Raw genomic sequence first — 21,192 nt, 5'->3', positions numbered from 1 at the left:
CTGTAAGCATTTTTTTCTAAAATAAAATAGGGATTTGGTTAATGTTCTGGTTTTCCTTACCTGGTGAGCTCTCTCTCTCTCTCTCTCTCTCTCTCTCTCTCTCTCTCTCTCTCTCTCTCTCTCTTCTCAGATAAATGTGTATATGCATATATAACATATATACACACACAAATATCACACACACACACACACACATACACATGCCTGCACAAACATATATACACCCATGCACAGGCACACATATATACACACACAGTACACACACATATATACACATACACACACCCATAGACATATATATATATAATGATTTGCGATTGAAAGTGAGTGAAAAAACTAGTAAGTCTCTCTTAAGGCTTAATACAGTTGATTTTTTTTTGTTTTGCTTTTGGAAACCTAATGATTTGAGGGAGCCATGTACCAATATTTGTACCACAGTGATGAAAATGTCACCCACTTCTTCTTAATTAGATAAAATGTTCAAATAAATTAATGACCAAAGGCTTCACTTAAAAAATATCTTATTAATTCTTTGAGAATTTCAAACAATGTTGACTTCATATTTTTTATTAAAATTAAAGAAGCTACAGTTGAAGTAAATCCACCTGTTTCCACAGAAATCTATAAAGATATACTTCCTTCGAAAGTCTTGCATTTTCAAGTGGAGACTTTGTGTGTGTGTGTGTGTATGTGTGTGTGTGTGTGTGTGTGTGTGTGTGTATATATACCTTCAAATCTTACTATTATTATCTGTTCTTCCCAAAAAGATGTTTGGAAACTAGGCCTCAACAAGGAAATGAATCACATTTCAAATGAGTGTCAAAACTCAATGTTCCAGAGCATTCTAGGATGAACCAATTTGTAAAGTGAAAATCTTCCTGAAACTCAAGCTGACACTCTGGTATAACTCTATCATGTTATCCTTAGTCTGTACATACTAGAAATTATATGCAATGTGTGTTAAAAATTATGTCGATAAAGTAGTAACTGCCAGTGTTCAGAATATGTAAGATAAAAAAATATGTGCAGACTTACTAATGACCATTCTTGTCACTGTTTTTTCAGCCATGATAAGTTACAACATAATAACTGGAGATACTTTGAGCAAAGTTTTTCAAAGAATCCCAGGAGGTGGGTAAAAATGAGAAATGTGATGAGTTTAAATAAACTTATTTTTACTAGTTAGAATGTAATTCCTAATTTACAAACAAAATATTTGAATGTGGAGTTGGACTAGCTCATAGACCTTGCAGTTCCCAGGATCCATGTCCATCCTACAACACAGATTTAAACTAGTTTTTAGCTACTTTTTCAAAGTAGCTATTTTTCTCTAGGCATGGTGGTACATGTCTTTAATGATCCCAACACTCCAGAAGCAGAGGCAGACAGGTCTCTGAGTTCCAGACTAGCATGGTCTACAGAGTGAATTCTAGGACAGCCAGGACTACACAGAGAAACCCTGTCTCAAAAACCAGAAAGCGGGGGGGGGGGGGGGGGGGGGGGGGTGTTGCCATGTTTTGTTTTGTTTTGTTTTGTTTTTCTTCTTCAGAATACCATGCCAAAATGCCATTGGCAGGCTGTGTGTAGCAGAGATCTGTCACTCCCTGTGACTCTGTCAGGAGTCTGTTTATATTTCTATTGTTAGGGGCATTCCATACTATGGAAATCTGAAAAGCTAGTGCATCAGTCAGCCAGGGGACATTTGTGTTGTTTCCCTTGTAGGGCAATGGGACAAAAGCTGCTGTGAATATCCTCAGGTAACATTGCAGCATGTGACACATACCCACGTCTTGTTCAGCATGTCACCGTGTCATGGCTATGAGAGCAATTCAGAAAGGACAGGCATGTTTGCTTGTAGTTTAGGAGCAGAGAAACTGATTACAAGGCTATTGAGGCTGGAGAGATGGCTCAGTGGTTAAGAGTATTGGCTGCCCTTGCAGAGGGCCAGGATTCAATTCCTAGCACCAACATCCTCTCCTGGCCTCCATGGGCACCATCCATTCAAATGATGAACAGACATACATACAGCAAAACAGCCATGAACATCGAATAAATAAATAATTTTTAAAGAAGCTATTCATAGGATTGTAAAATTCTATGACATCATAAGAAGCATAGGTTCATTCTTGGGTTATTTTGTATTTATATTTTTGTGGTCTATTTCTGTTTTAACATGATTCTTTTGTTTATTAACTCAAAATCATCTTTATGTATGATTTAGTTTTTTTAACCCCATTGTTCGTAATTAAATGTTTAGGTAGTTACTGTCACCAATGTGTTTATGTCTATGAACACTGAATAGTATTTACTATATTTTAGTTGATCCTGGGAGTTTGTTTATTGGCCGGCACTTCATCATTGTGGTTTCAACAGTTACACTTACTCTGCCTTTGTCGCTGTACCGAGATATAGCAAAGCTTGGAAAGGTAACTTTTATATCTTAAAGATTTATTTATTTTTATTTTTATGTATGAGTGTTCTGCTTGCTTGCATGTATGTATGTGCAGCATGTACCTGTAGGAGCCAGGAGAGGGCATGGAGCCCCTGCAACTGGAGCTACAGAGCGTTGTGAAATGCCTCTCATGTAGGTGCTGAGAATCCCACTCAGGTCCTCTGTAGGAGCAGCCAGTGCTCTCAACCCCTGATCCATCTCTCCAGCCCCATTTTTACATTTTAAATAGCCTTTAATTTTATGGTCCTACAGTCTATTCAGCTGTCATCAAAATTATGCTTAGCAAACTGTGAATATCTCATTTGGGGAAACTGATGGTTAAATGTGAATAAAATATGTTCTTTCTTTTTCTTTTTTAAAGGAGTTAATCTGATATCAGACAAATGGATTTTCAATTTAGGAAATACAGAAAGCTATATTTAAATAAGTCTACTTTATTAGAAAAGTATCCCATCGTTTTTTGTAGAGAATTTTCACAACTGAATTAAACTAAGGATGACAAAGAAATAAGTGTTGAAGAGATAAATGTTTAATCTTATTTAAGCACTGTAATATATATAACAAACTTTGTGTGGTACCCTAATCTATAAAACTGTTATGTTTTGTGTACCAGTTAAAGTGAAAAGTAAATAAAATTACAAGTAAGGATGAACCACTTAAATGATGTCAAATGGTTTTATTTGTAAATTACAATGTCTATTATACATGTTTCCACTCTGTGAATTTTTGTTTTGTTTGTTTTTCAACACCAGATTTCTCTATGTAGCCCTGGCTGTCCTGGAACTACCTGTAGACCAGGCTGGCCTTGAACTCAGAGATCCGCCTGCCTCTGCCTCCCAAGTGCTATCCACTCAGTGAATTTAAATACCAATTTGTTGGCTGATCATTTGTTGAGAATTTTGGCGATGGTACTGAGTTCCTTCTAATAAAATTAACTGAATAATTATTTAACCCACCACATAACCTTATTTATATAGACTATCCTTTATCTGCCTGTATTTTATTCTCTTACTGCCAAGAAACGTTTCTATTTTACCCAAATATAATTGTACTATGTCTACATAGTTAAACATTCTAATCATGTGTTTGTGAAAAGGTTCAGCCATGTGATGCTTTTATGGTCTGCTTCGATAACTGCAACCATCAACCGTGTTTTACCCCTGCTGTTGATGTTGGATGTAGTGCATCCGTGATGAGGTCCCTTCGTCCAGGCAGAGCTGCACACAAAGCCAGCGTTTGAGAGTGTTCTCACCAAAGGCCTTCCCTCCCTAGCAGCCGTTCAGAGACCAGCAAGGATGTACCAAAAGGGAGACCAGACTTGGCAGTGCACACCTCTAATTCAGGAGCTGGAGGGAGACGCAGACAGAGCTCTATGAGTTTGAAGCCAACCTCATCTATACATAACTCCAGGCCAGCCCAGCTTCGTAGTAAGATTTTGGAGGGAGGGAGAGAGGGAGAGAGGGAGAGACAGAGACAGAGAGACAGAGAAACAGAGACAGAGAGAAAGGAGAGTGTAAAAAAAAAGCAAATTTTTTATGTGTCAGTTATCTGAATGATGGAGCATTTTTTTTCACTTCACTTCTGAGAGTAGAAAGCAAAACATTCATGAAAAAATGATAATCTTTAACATATTAAATCTCTACGTGTCTCTTGAAGGTGCCATACTGACATCCCAATTAACAAAGCCCAGGGCAGGCTCTCTCTGAAGCAGGCTGCTTGCATTTGAATTCCACCTGCCACCTTCTAGCTGTGTGGACTTCAATTGGCTAATTGTTCTCTCTGTTCCTCACAAGACCAGGGGACTTGTAGACATTTATTTCAAATTAAACATTAAAAACTTAGAACCCAATGTTAATGATAATCACATGAAATAAAGGCAATTTGAGACATTTTTTTACTTATCCTAGAAATCATCTCAAATGTGCTTATAAATAAAGAATTGATTCACAAACCTAATGTAATGAGTGTCCAGAGCACACGCGAATGCACAGCAGCTTGTGTTTTAGCCAGATGGAATAGGCACAGTGCTGAGAGGAAGACAAAGAACAGACCCAGGAACTCAGAGCAAAGGGCAAACCACACAGGGAAAATAGACCAGTGGAGCTCGAGAGCGGAGAGGGAAAGGCAGACATTAAAACAGAATTGAGATGGGTGTATGCATGTTGTGTTGAAAGGAAAAGGGAGAGATGAGACTAGGAAAAGCAATGGTAGGTAGAAAGCAGCTTAATTCAACACTCAAATGAAAGCAGCTTAATTCAACACTCAAATGAAAGCAGCTTAATTCAACACTCAAATGGGGCCTGAAAAGAAAAGGTATTTTCACTCTAACTTTCATAAACTAAAAGGACTCACTTTGTATCCTGTGCAGGGAGTCACAGAAAGGGCTTAAAGCTTTGTTGCAAAATCACAGTGTACACTGGATCCTCGGTTTAGGCCCCAGAGATGATTATAATCTGTTAAGTAGTTATATACCCACCCAAGTGTAGAGGAAGATCTGTAAGGTTATAAACCACTTAGGGAACTGGGTAAAAACAAACTATGAATAAATTTACCCAATTAATAAAAATGATGTACTATTTTAAATAAATTATCTGCATCTTATACTGATGATGTCTTCATGTTTCTTTTTGCAGATCTCTCTCGTTTCTACAATTTTAACGGTTCTAATTCTCGGAATTGTAATGACAAGGGCAGTTTCCTTGGGGCCAAACATGTAAGTGTTGTTGTACTTTTGACTTTACATCAATATTTGCTGAAACATAGCATATTCAGGGACATAAGAAAAATACACAAATAAAAATATAGCCAGACAAGGTGGCTCATGCCTATAATCCCAGGTCCCAAGAAGAGGGGGCAGCCAGATCAATAGTTCAAAGTCGTTTTCAGCTGTGAAGCAATATCAAGGCGAGGCTGAGATACAGAGAGACTCAGTCTCAAAATAGAAAATAAGACAGGAAAGAAGGAAGAAAGGAAGAAAGAGGTTATATACACATTAACAATGAGAAACACCACATAGTGAGTATTCGGAAAAAAATCAGAGAAAGCTTTACAGTCAGGAAATGCATCAAGGGACCTAAAATGTACTAAACAATAAAGAAATTAATTTAAGCTACGTCTTAACGAATGCAAGGAATACTGAATCTTCTACTAATAGTCTCTAAGAAGGAAGAGGACGGGAGACCTGGTAGATAGATCTGATTGGTAGCACAGTGCTCAAGACAATGTTTCCCTCTTAATTGTCTCTTTTTAAAGCCACTTCCTATGGTGCATATACTTACGAAAATCCTAGCTTGCCAGAAAAAAAAAATGTGACTCAGGTATGTAGGGAGTCAGAACCAGGGTGCCAACATGCTTTGATTTTAGTAGAGTCCCTCATCCCCTTGCTACCGGTCCCCACATGGCAGCCAGCTCTGTGGTTGTTACCTGGCTGCTCTCATCTGACTCTTCCTACCTCCAAGAGGCCTTCTTGTCTGACACGATCACCCTGAAACACCAGGACTTTATCATAAGAATTGGGGCAGATGGCTGGGGAAGTGGAGCCCCATGGAAGAAAGCCTGACTAGAATGCAAGGGGGCCCCCCAAAATTCCCAAGATCAACCACCAAAAAAGGAGGGAGGGGGAGGGAGGCAGGGAAGGGGAGAGAGGGAGAGAGGGAGGGAGGGAGGAGAGAGAGAGAGAGAGAGAGAGAGAGAGAGAGAGAGAGAGAGAGAGAGAGAGAAGAATCCAGTCTAACACACCCTCAGCAGCTTTGAAATGTATTTGGTTTGGTTCAGCATCAATGTGGCCATTTATCCCTCCTTTCAGGGAGCACTCATCAAGCAGCTATTGTTTCTGGGGATTGTGCTGTGTCCTGGAAGAAAAGGGCAATATATTGTCTAGATCAGTGTCTGCTGCAAGTTGTTCATCCGTTGGATGATTTAAAAACAGAAGAACAATAAATTCAATCCAATGTGGTAACTGTGAAGTGAAAACAGGAAAGGGGCAAAGGCATTGCCCAAACCAGGGCTTCATGACCTGCTTGGATCGAGGAGAGCTTTTCAGAGAGGGACTGATGGGAGATCTTGGTATCTTGAAAGACGGACTGGAACTTCTTTAGATAGACAAGAGGAGAAAAGGCATTTTAGGTTCAGGAAATGCACACATGGAAACACAGAGGTATACAGCCTGTTCTGTTGCTTTTTATTCAGTACTTATTACACCGATACTAAATCCCATCCTGGTTTTCAAAAACTGAGTTACAAGAACAGAAAGATAAGCCATGCATTAAATAGTACAATAAGTAGTAATTTCAGCAAAATGGTGATTATATGAGGCTTAACTACAATGATGGAAAAATTTATAATGAAAAATGATTCTAAGTAGCCATTTATAATAAAAGGTTTTATATACTAGATGTATATAACACAATGAGGCGATATCAAAGAGGGGAAAAGGTAGAGAGAAAATTAGGAGACTTGAAAAGTCAATGAATCAGAACTCAATTATTCTCTGGAAGGGGCAAACATTGATCCCCATCTCCACTGCACATTATACTAACCTGACTAGCTAGAATGACTGGGGTGCCAGGGCCCCACCCACAGAGGTTCTGACTCATCTGTCTAGGGGCCAGGCAATTGGACTCCTTATGGAACAGTTAAAGCATCCATGAGCAAGGAGCGAGACAGCCTCTGGCCCGGAGACTGGTTACAAGCATACCCCAGCTGTACCTCATTCCCCAAATGAAAGCAGAGGCTTTTCTTTCTAGTTGATGCGGTCTGGTAGATGAGTCATTCTTCATTTGTGTTTTTCAGGGTTTTTTTTTTTAATATAGAAAGTGTGATGTGACAGATCATTATTAATACAAAAAGAAACGAAATGTCTTTGCTCTCAAGGGTCTTCCAGTTTAGTGGGAAAAATAACACTCTGTGGATAACTATGGGGGTGGGGTGGGGAGAAAGGGATGAGCACTTCCTGTCAGGCTGAATGAGCTGATGTCGTGGCCACAGAGCTCTAAGAGCAATTTGTTTGTTTTGGTCCCAAACAAAATGTAGCCTTAATTTCCTCAACTGGTGATATAATATTTTATCTGAGACTGAGTCTTTACAATAACGGGGCGGGGGGGGGGATATTTACTTAACTCTACCAATATTTAGATGTCTAAGAAGTATGTTCTCTCATACGGTACCGCCCTTTATTTCTGTTTGAATAGTTCTGCAAACAACTTTTGCTTGGCCTGTTTATAATCAGGCTAATGAAATCTGTGTACAGGTTGGCACAGAAGCTAGTCAAGCAGGCTTCTTTCTGAGAACAAGACAGGCCTGGATGCTTATCATCCATAAAACATGAGGAATCCAATACACCATGTGTGCTTTTCTTCATTTTCAGTTCAGATGAGCGATCAGAAAAGCTGTAGATTTCTCCCCCTGTAGGTCTTCTAAAATGGTATTTGAAAAAAGATCTTTAAACCCACTATCAGAAGACAGGCAGGTCTGTAACGGCTGCTGGTATTGACCTTGTTACCATGGAAACACCTTTTTAGTGGTTGTGTTTAAAAATAAAACACAATTCAATTTCCTTTTCCATAACTCATAGGGCCATAAATTCTGCTTTCTGATATGATTTCAAATAGCCACAGCCTCACGACTCTCAGTTCTTCTTGGAAATTATGGTCAGTTTTACTGTATTTTCTAGGTCTTTGCTTTATAAAAACTGGGTTAACAAGGCAATTTAATTGTTTTCCAGAAAGTACACAAGTATAAAATTACAGTAACACACTTTTTTTTCTAACTTAAATAGGAGGCATTATTTTAAAAAATCTTTACTTGGGATGTCATTGATATTCATATCTTATAATCAGTGTGGAAATGATAACATGGAATCAAATTTGAAACTATTTTCCTTCATATGACACCTCTGTTTTAGCATTTTAATCAATAACTTAGCATTCTAAACATAACTGTAGTATGAACATCTATGCTTTTTAGAGACATTTAGATACACACACTGTGCCCTAGAACCCAGCAAGCATTAATTTCGTTACTCTGTCCATTCTAAGCCCAAAATTCTACAATTTAATAAACTAGAAGGGATTCAAGAGAGAATCAGGAAAAAATGGGTAAAAATATGTAAAAGTACATATTTGAGGAAGAGAATGATTAGATTTGATGGGTGTCAATCACTGAACTTTTTAAATGACATATGGATTGTTGCTGTTCTTGTTGTAAATGACAGTCACCAAACTGTAACCTGACTGAAGTAAAAGACCATTTATTAACCGAGCTGTAAGATTCAAGGTCCTTTGCTGGGTATGGTTGTGGGTATGGTTGTATCCAGGAGCTCAATTAACGGAGTCAGACACGGCTTTTCTTTTCATCTCTCTCTTTGTCCTGCTCCTTGTTTGAGCTCTAGTTTCTGAAATGCCTTCTCACTGTCACAAGATAACAGCAGGCAGTCTCAACTTCTATCTATTCAGGTCTAAGTCTGCAGAAAGAGAAAGACTTTTCTCTTTCCGGGGATTCCAGTCCACGGCAAGGATTATTTCCAGTTGGCTCTGGTGAGGATCTGTAAGGATTCCTACCCAAGATCTGTGTGGAGTTGCTTGAGATCAGGTCACAGGTGCCCACCGGATGCCCCTTGGAGCTAAGAATAGGGTCACCGCCAGTAATGCATCCAGACTGAATAGGAAAATGAGTGGCCCCAAAAGACGTCAAAGCAGGAATGATTAGAAATGTGGAAGAGCCACTGTACCCTGAAAATGACAGTATCCACTTAGATTACAGGGGTTTCAATTAAATGGTATGGGTAGAACTCACTTACAAAAAAATTCAAGATATAAGTGAATGACAAATATTCTCATGGGAAAAATACTCCTATTGGAGCCTGGAGACATTGTTTAATGAAAATTTTTAAAATTAAAAAAAATCCCACCATGTTTCTAACGAATTATTTTATGTCATGTATATACTTAAAAAGCATATGGCATAACAATGTTCAATAAATTATTTCAATAGAAAACATTGAATCTGGAAAATCCCCCCTTCCCTTCTTGTGTCCTCCCAACCCCCTTATTTGAGAAAGGGTATAAATGAGGTGAAGTGGTATGGGAAAAATGGCCTGAGGGGAAAAAAGAGACTAAAATGCCTTATTTTGTTTTAAACATAGGAATTATTGAGCAAGTTGTAGTTCAAGTGAAAAAAATGAATCTAAAAGTGCTCCATGAATTCTTTTTTGGAGGTGGGGGATAAGGCAGGGGTCTCACTATGTAGCTCTGTCTGTCCTAGAACTCAGTATGTAGACCAGGCTGGCCCCAAACTCACAGAAACCTTCTGCTTCTGTCTCCTAAATGCTGAGATTGAAGGCATGTGTCACCACATCCAGCTTCCAGGAACTCTTGAAGGCATTTGGGGCATTTCCATGGTATGTGGAGAGAAGCTGGGATATTCATGCTTGAAAGTGTGGCCTAAGGATACAGAGAGGAACATGCGGGTCCATTCTGAAGATCATAGTAAGCAATGTGGGTTTCCTTCCAGGAGCTTATGCTCTCATCCCGGAATGGTGATGAGGAATGGATTCAGAAGTTGAGTATTTGGACTTTGTAAATGTGGAGCTATAGAGAAATAGAAGGGTTCTCCATGTAGAAATAAAATGATCATGTTCCTTGTTGAACCGAATTTATTCATCTCTTAGGCATCTTCTTGCAGGGGGACTTTACGTCTTTCATCTTGCGGCAAGCATGCTGAGCACAGAGGTCACATTTGCTCTTTCACAGTCTATGCTCATCTCTCAGCAGAGCGTTCACCACAAACCTGGGGCTCAGTAAGGAATTGCCAGATAATCACCCCACAGCTAAGTGAATCCGTGTGCCTTCCTTGCCTTAGTCAGTTCATCCTGGGGATTGGCTGGACAAGAGAATAAGAATCGTCTTGAGGCAATGAAATTGTCATGGAAAAAGTATTTACTATCCAGGAAAACTTTCCTAGGGTTACTTTCAAAGCCAGTGATCACCCAGACCATGACAGCTATTGACCCCCACTTCCCTATCACCCCCACTCCTTGGGCGCCACATCAATATTGTGTTTAGACATAACTAGAGTTTTGGTGATTCTAGGCCGAAAGTCTGTCCAAAATATACAAGGAAGTCAATATAGATGGTTTGGCAGAGAGCAAGATAAAGGGAAGACTCTGCTGCAGTGTGAAAATTTTGGCTTGTTCCTTAGCTGATGGACACTGACAGTTCTGAAGCAGAAGAGTGGCCAGATAAAGCTTCCATTTTAATTTGGGCTTTTCTTATAGCCCAGGTGAGGGCAATGCTTGGGAGCACAAAAGCTTGGGAAAAGGCTGTCTATCCAAGAGTCTAGCACAGGACAACTGGTACAGTATATACACATGACTAGCAGACATGAAGGGGGAGGAAACTTTAAGCTGATAGTTAGGTAGACTTAGTGTCACCTTGAAGGTTCTAAGAGAGCAGGAGTTACTTAGGGTGGTGGTTGACATAAAGGTTTTCAGTATAGACAATTAGATTCATAGGCAGTCCAGAACTCACTACCAAAGGGAGAAACAGAAGAGTCTAGTGTCAATCAATGTATTAAATGCCTACTGAGTCGGTTGTTCTAGGTTGTGAGGCTACGAAAGTAGGTATGACCCAGTCAGTCCCCCTTTGTGGGTCTATGAAAGTTCATTGAGGGTAGAGTTGGACATGTAAACATCAGAAAACAAAATAACACTCATAATTCTAACAAATATTCATAATATTAAAATATTAGGGGGCTGGGGAGATGATTCGGTTAGTAATGTGCCTGTAGCACAAGCATGGGGCATGAGTTCGAATCTGCAGCAGCCCTGTGAAAAACCAGATCTTTGGTGTATGCCTGTGATCCTGCTGCTAGGAAGATGGAGACAGGAAGGCTTCTGGGCTTGCTGGACACCCAGTCTAAACCAGTTAGTGAGCTCCAGGTTCACTGAAAGAACTCATCTCAAATGACAAGGTGGAGAAGTGACTGAGGAAAACTCTAGTGTTGGCCCCTGACCTTTACACACACACATTTTTAAACACCCCCATAATTATGTTCCTCTACAAATGCATACACAAAAACATATACACTAATAACACAATGATAATAACAATCAATATTTTTTAAAGTAAAACCCTACTCTACTCCCTCCTACCTGTCTGTTTGTGCCAAACCAACCAACCAACAACACTTTGTGAAGAGTTGGCAGGGGAATCAAAGAATGGATGATAATAAGAATCAAAGGAAGTTGGTATCTCCAGAGACAAAACGTGTTTGTAATTACAAGATTTTTCTCAGGGATCATTTTTGTAAGACCAAATTTTGGCAAAAAGAATCAGCATTAAGTTTTCTGAAAATTTAAATCAACTTTTGAAAATTGTGTTTAAAGTAAGTGAATCCATTTTGACACTGTGAATAATCACGAGGAAGGATTTCCCCAGGTAGCTCTGTCAAACACAGATCGGTATCACAGAGCCAGACCCAAATGAGCTGGGAAGGTGGACAGTGACTGATGAATCAGCTGATGCTGAGCTGAGGGGTGTGGTCAGATCTGCTGGTCCTTCTGAGCTTGACAGAAAACAGGAAACACTGAGCTGTGCCTAGGGCTGTCCAGAGCATTTAACTCTCAGCTGTGTCTGGTTGAAGCAGTTAATTTATAAAGTGTTCAACAAAAAAATTGGGCTCTGCCCACACTGGATTATTTGGAAGCCTCCTCAGTTCAACTGAAGAGTTTGAGAGTGTGCTCCCAGAAGGCACAAGTGTTATGAGCCTCCTGACCCAGAGATGCACTGTCTTAAGACCCAGGAGCAATAACCTGAAGCTTGGTTGTTGTTTTGTTGTTATTTATTTGAGGCAGGGACTCAATATATATCCCAGATTGGCCTGAAATGGGCTATGTAGACCAGGCTAGCCCCAAACTTACATACATCTACTTGCCTCTGCCTCTTGAGTGCTGAGATTTCAGGTGAGACACCCTGTCCAGCCTGAAGCTTGCTTTCATCACTCTATGAAGACAGGTTTATTTGGTAGGACATCCTTGTTGATCCCTCAGCTCTTATGAAGACAACAAATTTAAGTTTCCAATCAAGATAAGACAACTGAATCCAAGTATGTAAACCATCACCCACATCCAGCAGTTCACTCATAACCAGCTGTAACTCCAAATCCTCAGGATCTGATGTCTCCTTCTGGCCTCTACAGGCATGCCCACACATGGCATATACTCCCACAGACATAAATATAAAGCAAAATGATTAAAAATAAACCTTTTCTTAAAAAGCATATAGGACTATGTGATTAGCACACAGGAAACCCTGACTTCGATCCCCCACCCCCACCAAAAAGACTAAACAAGAATTATATGAATTCACATCTGTTCACATTTTTAATGTGAAGGAAGAAATCCTTCTTTTTGAAGTGCTGCCTGTGCCAAGGCTGCAAACTTCTCTTTACCAGGCCCGAAATTATCTTTTCCTTCTTTACCTATTGTAGTTCTCAGACACTAAAGCTTTTAAAATTAAGTACTTTTTCCTCTTTTAGCCTTCCTCCCAACCCCCTTCTCCTTTTTCCCACACTCGAATACTGGTTTTGTTTTAACAAGTTTACCTTGTTTGACATTAGACAGGATCCCCCTTTGTTAAGCCTCTCCCAAACACTCAGATAAGATGATGGATCAACCTGACAGGGAGTCCTGTCCTACTGTGCCTTCTAGACAGGCTGCCTCTCAGTTTGCTCCTGCGCCACCACCCACCACCCTAGGACGCCCCTTCACCTCTTCCCTGTTCTTTCTGAGCCTTGCCTACTCCACACTCTTTCTCATGAGCACCTTCTATATGACTCTCCACAGTTATGACATAAACATCCACGTTTCCTTTTTCTCTACTGATGTCTCTTCTGCCACCATCCTCTCCCTCATGAACCATTTAAATTCCTTTAATAACATTTTAGTGGGATCTCAGGACAGAAGGGAAGTCCATGTGGCCTATCTACTCTAGTTCAATTAGAAAGCCAAGTTTAAGTGTGTGTGTGTGTGTGTGTGTGTGTGTGTGTGTGTGTGTGTGTGGTGTGTGTGTGTTGTGGTGTGTGTGTACACATGAATATTGATACCAGGGATGCCAGAAGAGGACATCAGGTTCCCTAGTGCTGGAGTTACAGACTGTTGTATCCAATATGGCTACTGGGAACAGAACAGGAATCCTCTGGAAGAGCAGGAAGTGCTTTCAACTCCAAGCCATCTCTCTAGCTGCCAGGTTTAAACTTTTTTATTATTGACTTACATGAAATTCTAAGTGTAAATTCAATAATTTATTTAAAAGACATTTTATGCTTTAGAGAAGTTATTTCCTTTTATGTGGAATATATACTCTGTTGTATAGAATAGGAGGCTTGATCTAATGGAGAGGGATGGTGTATCAGTCAGGATTCTCTAGAGTAACAGAGTATATAGAATGAATATATGCTGTGGGATGTCCTGTATGTCCTGTGGGAGTCCGTTCTTGGGTTCCTCGTGGCTTTACCCAGCAGGTCCGCATAGAGGATGATTAGGACCACGAGCCTGAGTGCAGGTGTCTGAGATGGTCTGCACTTGGCTGTGCTGTGGGGTGGTCTGTATGTCAAGTTGCTCTGATTGGTCAATAAATAAAATACTGATTGGCCCATGGCTAGGCAGGAAGTATAGGCGGGACTAACAGAAAGGAGAAATAAAAGAACAGGAAGGCAGAAGGAGTCACTGCCAGCCGCTACCCTAACAAGCAGCATGAAAAGATGCTGGTAAGCCACGAGCTGCATGGCAGGGTATAGATTTGTGGAAATGGATTAGTTTAAGCTATAAGAACAATTAGCAAGAAGCCTGCCATGGCCATACAGTTTGTAAGCAATATAAGTCTCTGTGTTTACTTGGTTGGGTCTGAGCAGCTGTGGGACTGGCGGGTGACAAAGATTTGTCTTGACTGTGGGCAAGGCAGGAAAACTCTAGCTACAAATATAGATAGATAAATAGATGGATGCATAGATGGATAGGCAGAGATAGATAGATAGATAGATAGATAGATAGATAGATAGATAGATAGATAGATAGATAGATAGATATGATTTTTAGAATGACTTACAGGCTGTGGTCCAGCTAATCCAACAATGGCTGCCTATGAATGGACATTCCAAGAATCCAGTACTTACTCAGTCCTTGAGGCTGGATATCTCAGCTGGTCCTCAATATATATGAAATCCCAAAGAAGTAGGCTCTAATGCCAAGAAGGAATGGACTTGGTAGCAAGGGAAGGCAAGCAGGTGAAAAGCAAAAAGTTCCTTTTTCCATGTCCTTATATAGAGTTCCAGCAGAAGGCATGGCCCAGGTTAGAGACAGCTCTTCCCATCTCAAAGGATCTGGATTAAAGGTATGTCCTCCCACCTCAAAAATCCAGATTGAAAGTAGATCTTCCCACTTCAAATCAAGCAAAAATCCCTTATAGGTGTGCCCCCATTTTGAGGTCTTAGTTAATTCCAGATTAGTCAGGTTGACAATCAAGAATTGCCATCACAGATGGATAGGTAATTCCTTCTCAAAAATTACCTAATTACTTATTGCAACATTTTGGTAATAATGAAGATATAGAAGTAATCCAAGTGTCTACCCACTGATGAATAAGGAAAATGCAACAAACATATACAACACAATACTATCCTATCATGAAAAAACAAAACGAAGTTGTGTCATTTGCCATAACATGAAACTGGAAATGTAAAATAAGTCACAAACAGAAAGACAAGTACCATATGATCTCACTCACTTGTGAAATATTTCAAAAGTTGATCTCAGGTAGGGCTTGGTGGTACATGCCTTTATTCCAAGCATGTAGGAGGCATAAATAGGCAGATCTGCAGGAATCCCAGGCCAGCTAAGGCTGTACAGTGAGACCCTGTCCCAAAAAAGCAAACAAACACAGTTGCTCTCCTAGAAGTTAAAGAGTTGAATGGTTGTCACTAGAGACTGAGGAGGGGATAGACAAAGATACAATTAGGTGACAGAAATAAGTTCTGTTTTATATACAGTAGAAAAATCACATGTGATAATGTACAGTTAATGATTTAAAAGCTAGAAGAAAGTATTTTAAATATTTTTATGATAAAGAATAAATGTGTGTATGTGTGTGTATGTGTGTGTGTGTGTGTGTGTGTGTGTGTGTGTGTACTCGCGTGCACACGCATGCACGTGTGTTTGCCCTGATTTAAAATTACCCGGCACATATATGTATTACAAAAACACCACATGGTACCCCATACCTATGTAGAATTTTGTGCACATGAAAGACATAATACATTTTTTACCTGCTGGATTTCTTTACCTGTCAGTTTCTAGTCTCTGTTACTCTATATGTGATCCAAAGATTAAGGGAGAAAAAGTAAGAACCATTGTTAGTGCTTAGATGAAAACTTTGGGAAGAGATCTATGAGAGTCAACCCTTAAAAATATTCCTTCACAGAAACCCCAAAATTGGGTAGTAAGTACACATGCCTGTTTATACATCCAATAATAGTCTAATTTGGTAAAATCACGGAAAACTAATTTCCCATCACTTGCAAAGCATTTGAAATGAACACATTCATACTCACACATATCTTCACCTTATGAAAAACATATCTAGGGCCTCTAGCGCTTCTGAAGTAAAACTGTAAGTTCCCCGATCAGGTCGGTGGACTGTGGCTCTCTATAAAAGGCAGTCCCAGTTGTTCATGAAATTTACTCAAATGTCTGTCAATGGCAACATACAAATGTGATGGGAACCAGTCAGTCTCCTTGGTCTTTAGAGGTTATTATCATGTGTGTCAGAGTAGATGTTACTGAAGTCACCTTAGTTTGTTAGGTTTCTTGAATGTTTATTTTCATGATATTTAAGCTTATTATGAAATCTAGGAGTTTTCAGCCATTCTAACATTATTTGTTTCTCTCTCTCTCTCTCTCTCTCTCTCTCTCTCTCTCTCTCTCTCTCTCTCTCTCTCTGACAATGGCCAACTAGGTGGTGTCCCAGAAGTCCCTTTTCTCTGTTCATTTTTCTTAACCCTTTTCTCTGTTCATTTCTATTAATCCTTCAATCTTTTCTGTTTCCATCCCTCAAACTTCAAAATGCCCATAGTATTTCCTCTGTCTTCACCAGTATATATTTGAATTCCCCTGCACTGTTTTCATTTGATGAGCCAGTGAATATAGGTCAGCTGGTAGAGTACTTGCCTGGCAAGTAGGAAACTCTGGGTTTGATCTCCAGCACCACATTAACTGGGCATATTGGTGCACGCCTGTTATCTCCACATTCAGGAGCTGGAGGAACGGAGATCAAGGTTCAAGGTCATCCTCAGCTACCTAGTGAATCCTTGGCCAGGCTGGGATACAGGCCACAAAAAAAGAAAGGTTAAACTAAGGAAACCTAATGTAACAGGTTACAGTGGCCACACTTGTCCATCACTTCTATTTTGATACATTTAGCACTTAACAACTGAAGCAACTAGCAGAGCGGGACATACCTTTCAGTCCAGCTACTAGGGAAGCTTAATCAGACAGATGGCAAATTCAAGGACTGCCTCGGCTACAGACGGAGTTGAAAACCTGGCTGGCCAGTTTAGACTTAGTAAGATCCTATCTCAAAAAAGTGAAAATATCCGGGGATATAGCTCAGTAGTAGGATGCTTGCCTACCATGAAGAAGGCCATTTACCTGATATCTGACACACACAAAATTAAGGTTAATATTTATTAGCTTGCTCTTGATTCCTTTCCTACCAATTGATTCACCCATTGCTCATCATGTTTTATTTTTCTTATTGAGTTGCAGAGTATTTACTATAAACTAGATAATAATCATTTCACTGATTTTATGTGTGGTCAATCTCTTTTTCCAGTTAAATATTTATATTCTTAACTTTGCATATGGATTATATCATTTACAAATGTTTTATACTACCTTTGATTTTGTCATCTACCACTCTTTGCCTTAAGATTCCAATGTTATCTGTTTTCAAAATTTGCTCTTCCCTATGCTTTAGCCTTTAAATACTTATTTGGGAGGAATTGGCATGTGCATAGTATTGAGTCTTCCGGTGCAGAAATGAAGACGTGGTATGTCTCTACATCTCTTTGTTCTTTAATAGAAATATAACATAATGTTAAAATGTCCTTCAAAACAGGGCTTCTGTTGCCATTGCCCCTCTTTAAAATGTGTCAGTTGTCAACATCAACATCTACTCTACTGGTGTGTGTGTGTGTGTGTGTGTGTGTGTGTGTGTGTGTGTGTGTGAACTGAATTTATATTCAGCCCTCTGTTAGATAACCTATAAACTCCAATGGCTGATCACAAGAGCCCTTGAATTTTCTATGTTCACAACCATGGTGTTAACAAATAAGCTATGTTTTTTTGTGATTAGGCATCTTCTCATTGACTTCCTGAACTAAGTAAGAACCAGCAATTGGATATGAAGGAGTCTTATCTGGCGTCTTCCTTAGTTGTAACATTTCTACCTTTTCAGTTCCACATTTATTACACATACATTTTGTTGTAGATGTTCTTCCTTGTGTTGAGGGAATTCTTAACAACTTGCTTGGTATGTCTATGAAAATAAATACTGAATCATATGCTTTTGTGTATGTACTAAAATCCATATTCTTTCCCACACTAATATAGTAATGTGGTAAATGCATTAACAGACATTTCTATGAGACTACCTGGGCAATGATTAGGAAGGCCATTTTTGGAGATGTTTTAATCATACACATTGCTTGGACACATTGTTAATATTTTTGGAGTTGATATCTATAGTCTAAAAGTAGAAGAACCATAACTTCATTTGTTTTCATTCGGATTGGGTATCAAAATTTATCTCACCTCATAAATTATACCAGAGGGAAATGTCCATTCCTTCTCTTCTCTCTCTCTCCCTCTCTCTCCTCTTCTTCCCCCGCTCCCTCTCTCTTTCTCTTCCTCTCTCTGGAACTAATTGTTTCTGAACTCACTCCTTGGTTGCAAATGGTTGGAAAGCCACACCCCAATACCTCTTCCCTTTTCCTAGATTTGGAACACACTACTCACTCAGAGCATATGAGAAAGTTAGACAATCTTCTGTTAGCACTGCCCAGTGTGAATCGTTTTTGTAAGACTATTAAATACGTGTGCACACTGCACACTAAGGCTGGAATTTGCCAGGCTGACTGGAGAGAGAGCAGTGGAGGCAGCAGGTGGCAGTAGTTCCCACTCAAAGAGCAGAGAGTCCCAGCAGGTCCCGGAACAGTGGGAGGCCTCCTCTCAGACTGGCTTTTCTCTCTGTCTTGTTTCCCCTGAGAGCTGCTCCTTTCATTTATAGAAAGATGATAGGCTGAACACATTCCACAAACTTTGACAAAGCAAATAGATTTCGTTTGTGTCCTCTTCACACAGACAATGAGTAACAAACATGAAAGTTGAGTTTTCATCTTGAGAATTCCCCCTTTTATTCAGCCCTCCAGGACCCTCATGCTCTCTGGTGGGCTTCTGGTCTATCTCCCTGCACTCTTTTGGGTCTCATTCAAACCTGTCTATAGACGTATGTGATACTTGTGGACTTTTATCTACCTTTGAATATGTGAAAAAAGGATACTAATCAAATATTAATAAATATTACTGGTAAAACTAATGACTATATATTGAACACATGCTGTCTTACAATCCCTCTTTCAGAAAATTTGCATGCTTAATCTCATTTAATCTGTAAAATAACTCAGGAAATTAGGTACTATGATTACTTTCACTTCACAGAATCAGATATGGAAACATGGACCAATTAACTTAGTTAAAGGAATACCTTAGCCGACAAATAATAGAGGCCAGAAGGACAGACTCAAGCTTGTAATAGTCATTATTACTGGAGGTAGAGGCAAGAGTATTTATTAGGCAGGTCAATCCATGGTGACACTGGATTTTTTTTTTTTTTTTTTTTTTTTTTTTTTTTTTGGTTTTTTGAGACAGGGTTTCTCTGTGTAGCTTTGTGCCTTTCCTGGAACTCACTTTGTAGCCCAGGCTGGCCTCGAACTCACAGAGATCCACCTGGCTCTGCCTCCCGAGTGCTGGGATTAAAGGCGTGGGCCACCACCGCCCGGCCGACACTGGATATTTTAATTCCACTAGGATATATGCTGCTTGAGAATTTAAGTGAGTGACTAACTGGACATGATGAAGCCACACTTTAACCCCAGAATGATAAGGGCTGAAGCAGGAGGATTGCAAGTTTGAGACCAGCTTGGCTAGACAGTAAGACTCTGACTCAGAACAAATAAATGAGTGAAAAATAATTTTTAAAATGTGTGTATGTTCAAAACCCCTTTTGAGAAGTACACGAACAGGTGGAACCTTGAGGCCAGTGTCTGAAAAGATTTTGGATGAAACACACCAAGAAACTAAGCAAACTAGACGATAATGCAGAGGCTATCTTTCTTTTTTTTTTTTTTTTTTTTTTTGGTTTTCCGAGACAGGGTTTCTCTGTGCTTTGCGCCTTTCCTGGAACTCACTCGGTAGCCCAGGCTGGCCTCGAACTCACAGAGATCCGCCTGCCACTGCCTCCCGAGTGCTAGGATTAAAGGCGTGCGCCGCCGCCGCCGCCGCCGCCGCCGCCGCCGCCGCCGCCGCCGCCACCACCACCCGGCTAGAGACTATCTTAATGTTAGATGAAAATAATTCTTTTGGTCTGGGTTTTGTTTTGGCACAGGGTCTCACTGTGTGGCCCTGGCTGGCCTGGAACTCACTTGGTAAACCAGGCTGGCCTTGAGTTCATATAGATCCACCTGCCTCTGCCTCCTGAGTGCACCACTATGTCTGACCTAAATGATGATAATTCTTGAATGTACCCACAAAAGAACAAATGAAATAAGAGTCTGTTTCTCCAGAAATAGTCAGAACACCTTCAGTCAGCCTCAACTCACATCTACCTTCCTTAATAAATTCCAGCTCCCATTAAATTTCTTGCAGGTCAATCAAACCAGAAAAAATGAAGAGGTAAAGAGCAGTTATAGGATATTAGTGTGATGACTTGTGTGATGACTCCACAATAACTTTGTTGTTAAAATGATTGAGTAAATCAATTACCCAAATCATATATATAGTCAGTGAATATTTTACATGTGTAAACACAGAATCTTTCCAAGCATTCAACAGGCATTTTAGAGCATTGGGGTTGAGGAAACACTGGTGTCCCTCAGAAATGAATGTTGATGAGATGAGTGGAAGCCCTTTATTAACTTATTTTATATGTATAGATATTTTACCTGCATGGTGTATGTCTGTGTGTCTGTGTGTATCACAGGTATCTTGTGCTGGAGGAGTTCATAAGAGGGCATTAGATCCCCGGGAATTGGAGTTACAGATGGCTGTGAGCCACCGTGTGGTTGCTAGTTACAATACCTGGGTCCTCTGCAAGAGCAACAAATGCTTTTAAACTCTGAGCCATCTCTCCAGCCCCCCTTTATTAAGTTCCCATTGAAAGATACTCAATTTTTATGTGTGATACTGTTTCTTATTCTCCAATAAATATATCATTCCACTTGTTTAATAATGTATCTAATTAACTGATTTTCTTCTAGACCAAAGACAGAAGATGCTTGGGTGTTTGCAAAGCCCAATGCCATCCAGGCTATTGGGGTGATGTCTTTTGGTGAGTACCTGGCCTTCAAACCCCTTTCTCAGTATGATCCACCTGCTCTGTGAAGAGGTACTGTTCCCTGTATGTCTATAGCAG

The 21,192-nt window shown here is 39.9% G+C and overlaps 1 protein-coding gene across 1 annotated transcript in view; it reads left to right on the top strand.

Annotated features, from left to right (window-relative positions):
* Slc38a11 (solute carrier family 38 member 11) overlaps positions 1–21,192 on the top strand; it is a 51,725-nt gene that overhangs the window by 8,805 nt on the left and 21,728 nt on the right. The window contains exons 5-8 of the mRNA XM_006977169.4: positions 1,066–1,131; positions 2,320–2,426; positions 5,086–5,165; positions 21,038–21,108. Of these exons, the coding sequence (XP_006977231.1) occupies positions 1,066–1,131; positions 2,320–2,426; positions 5,086–5,165; positions 21,038–21,108 (324 nt within the window). The remainder of the gene's footprint in view (positions 1–1,065; positions 1,132–2,319; positions 2,427–5,085; positions 5,166–21,037; positions 21,109–21,192) is intronic.

The sequence above is a fragment of the Peromyscus maniculatus genome, chromosome 4, assembly GCF_049852395.1.
Source record: "Peromyscus maniculatus bairdii isolate BWxNUB_F1_BW_parent chromosome 4, HU_Pman_BW_mat_3.1, whole genome shotgun sequence".
Lineage (NCBI taxonomy): Eukaryota > Metazoa > Chordata > Mammalia > Rodentia > Cricetidae > Peromyscus > Peromyscus maniculatus.
This window is presented reverse-complemented; position numbering and strand designations above follow the sequence as displayed.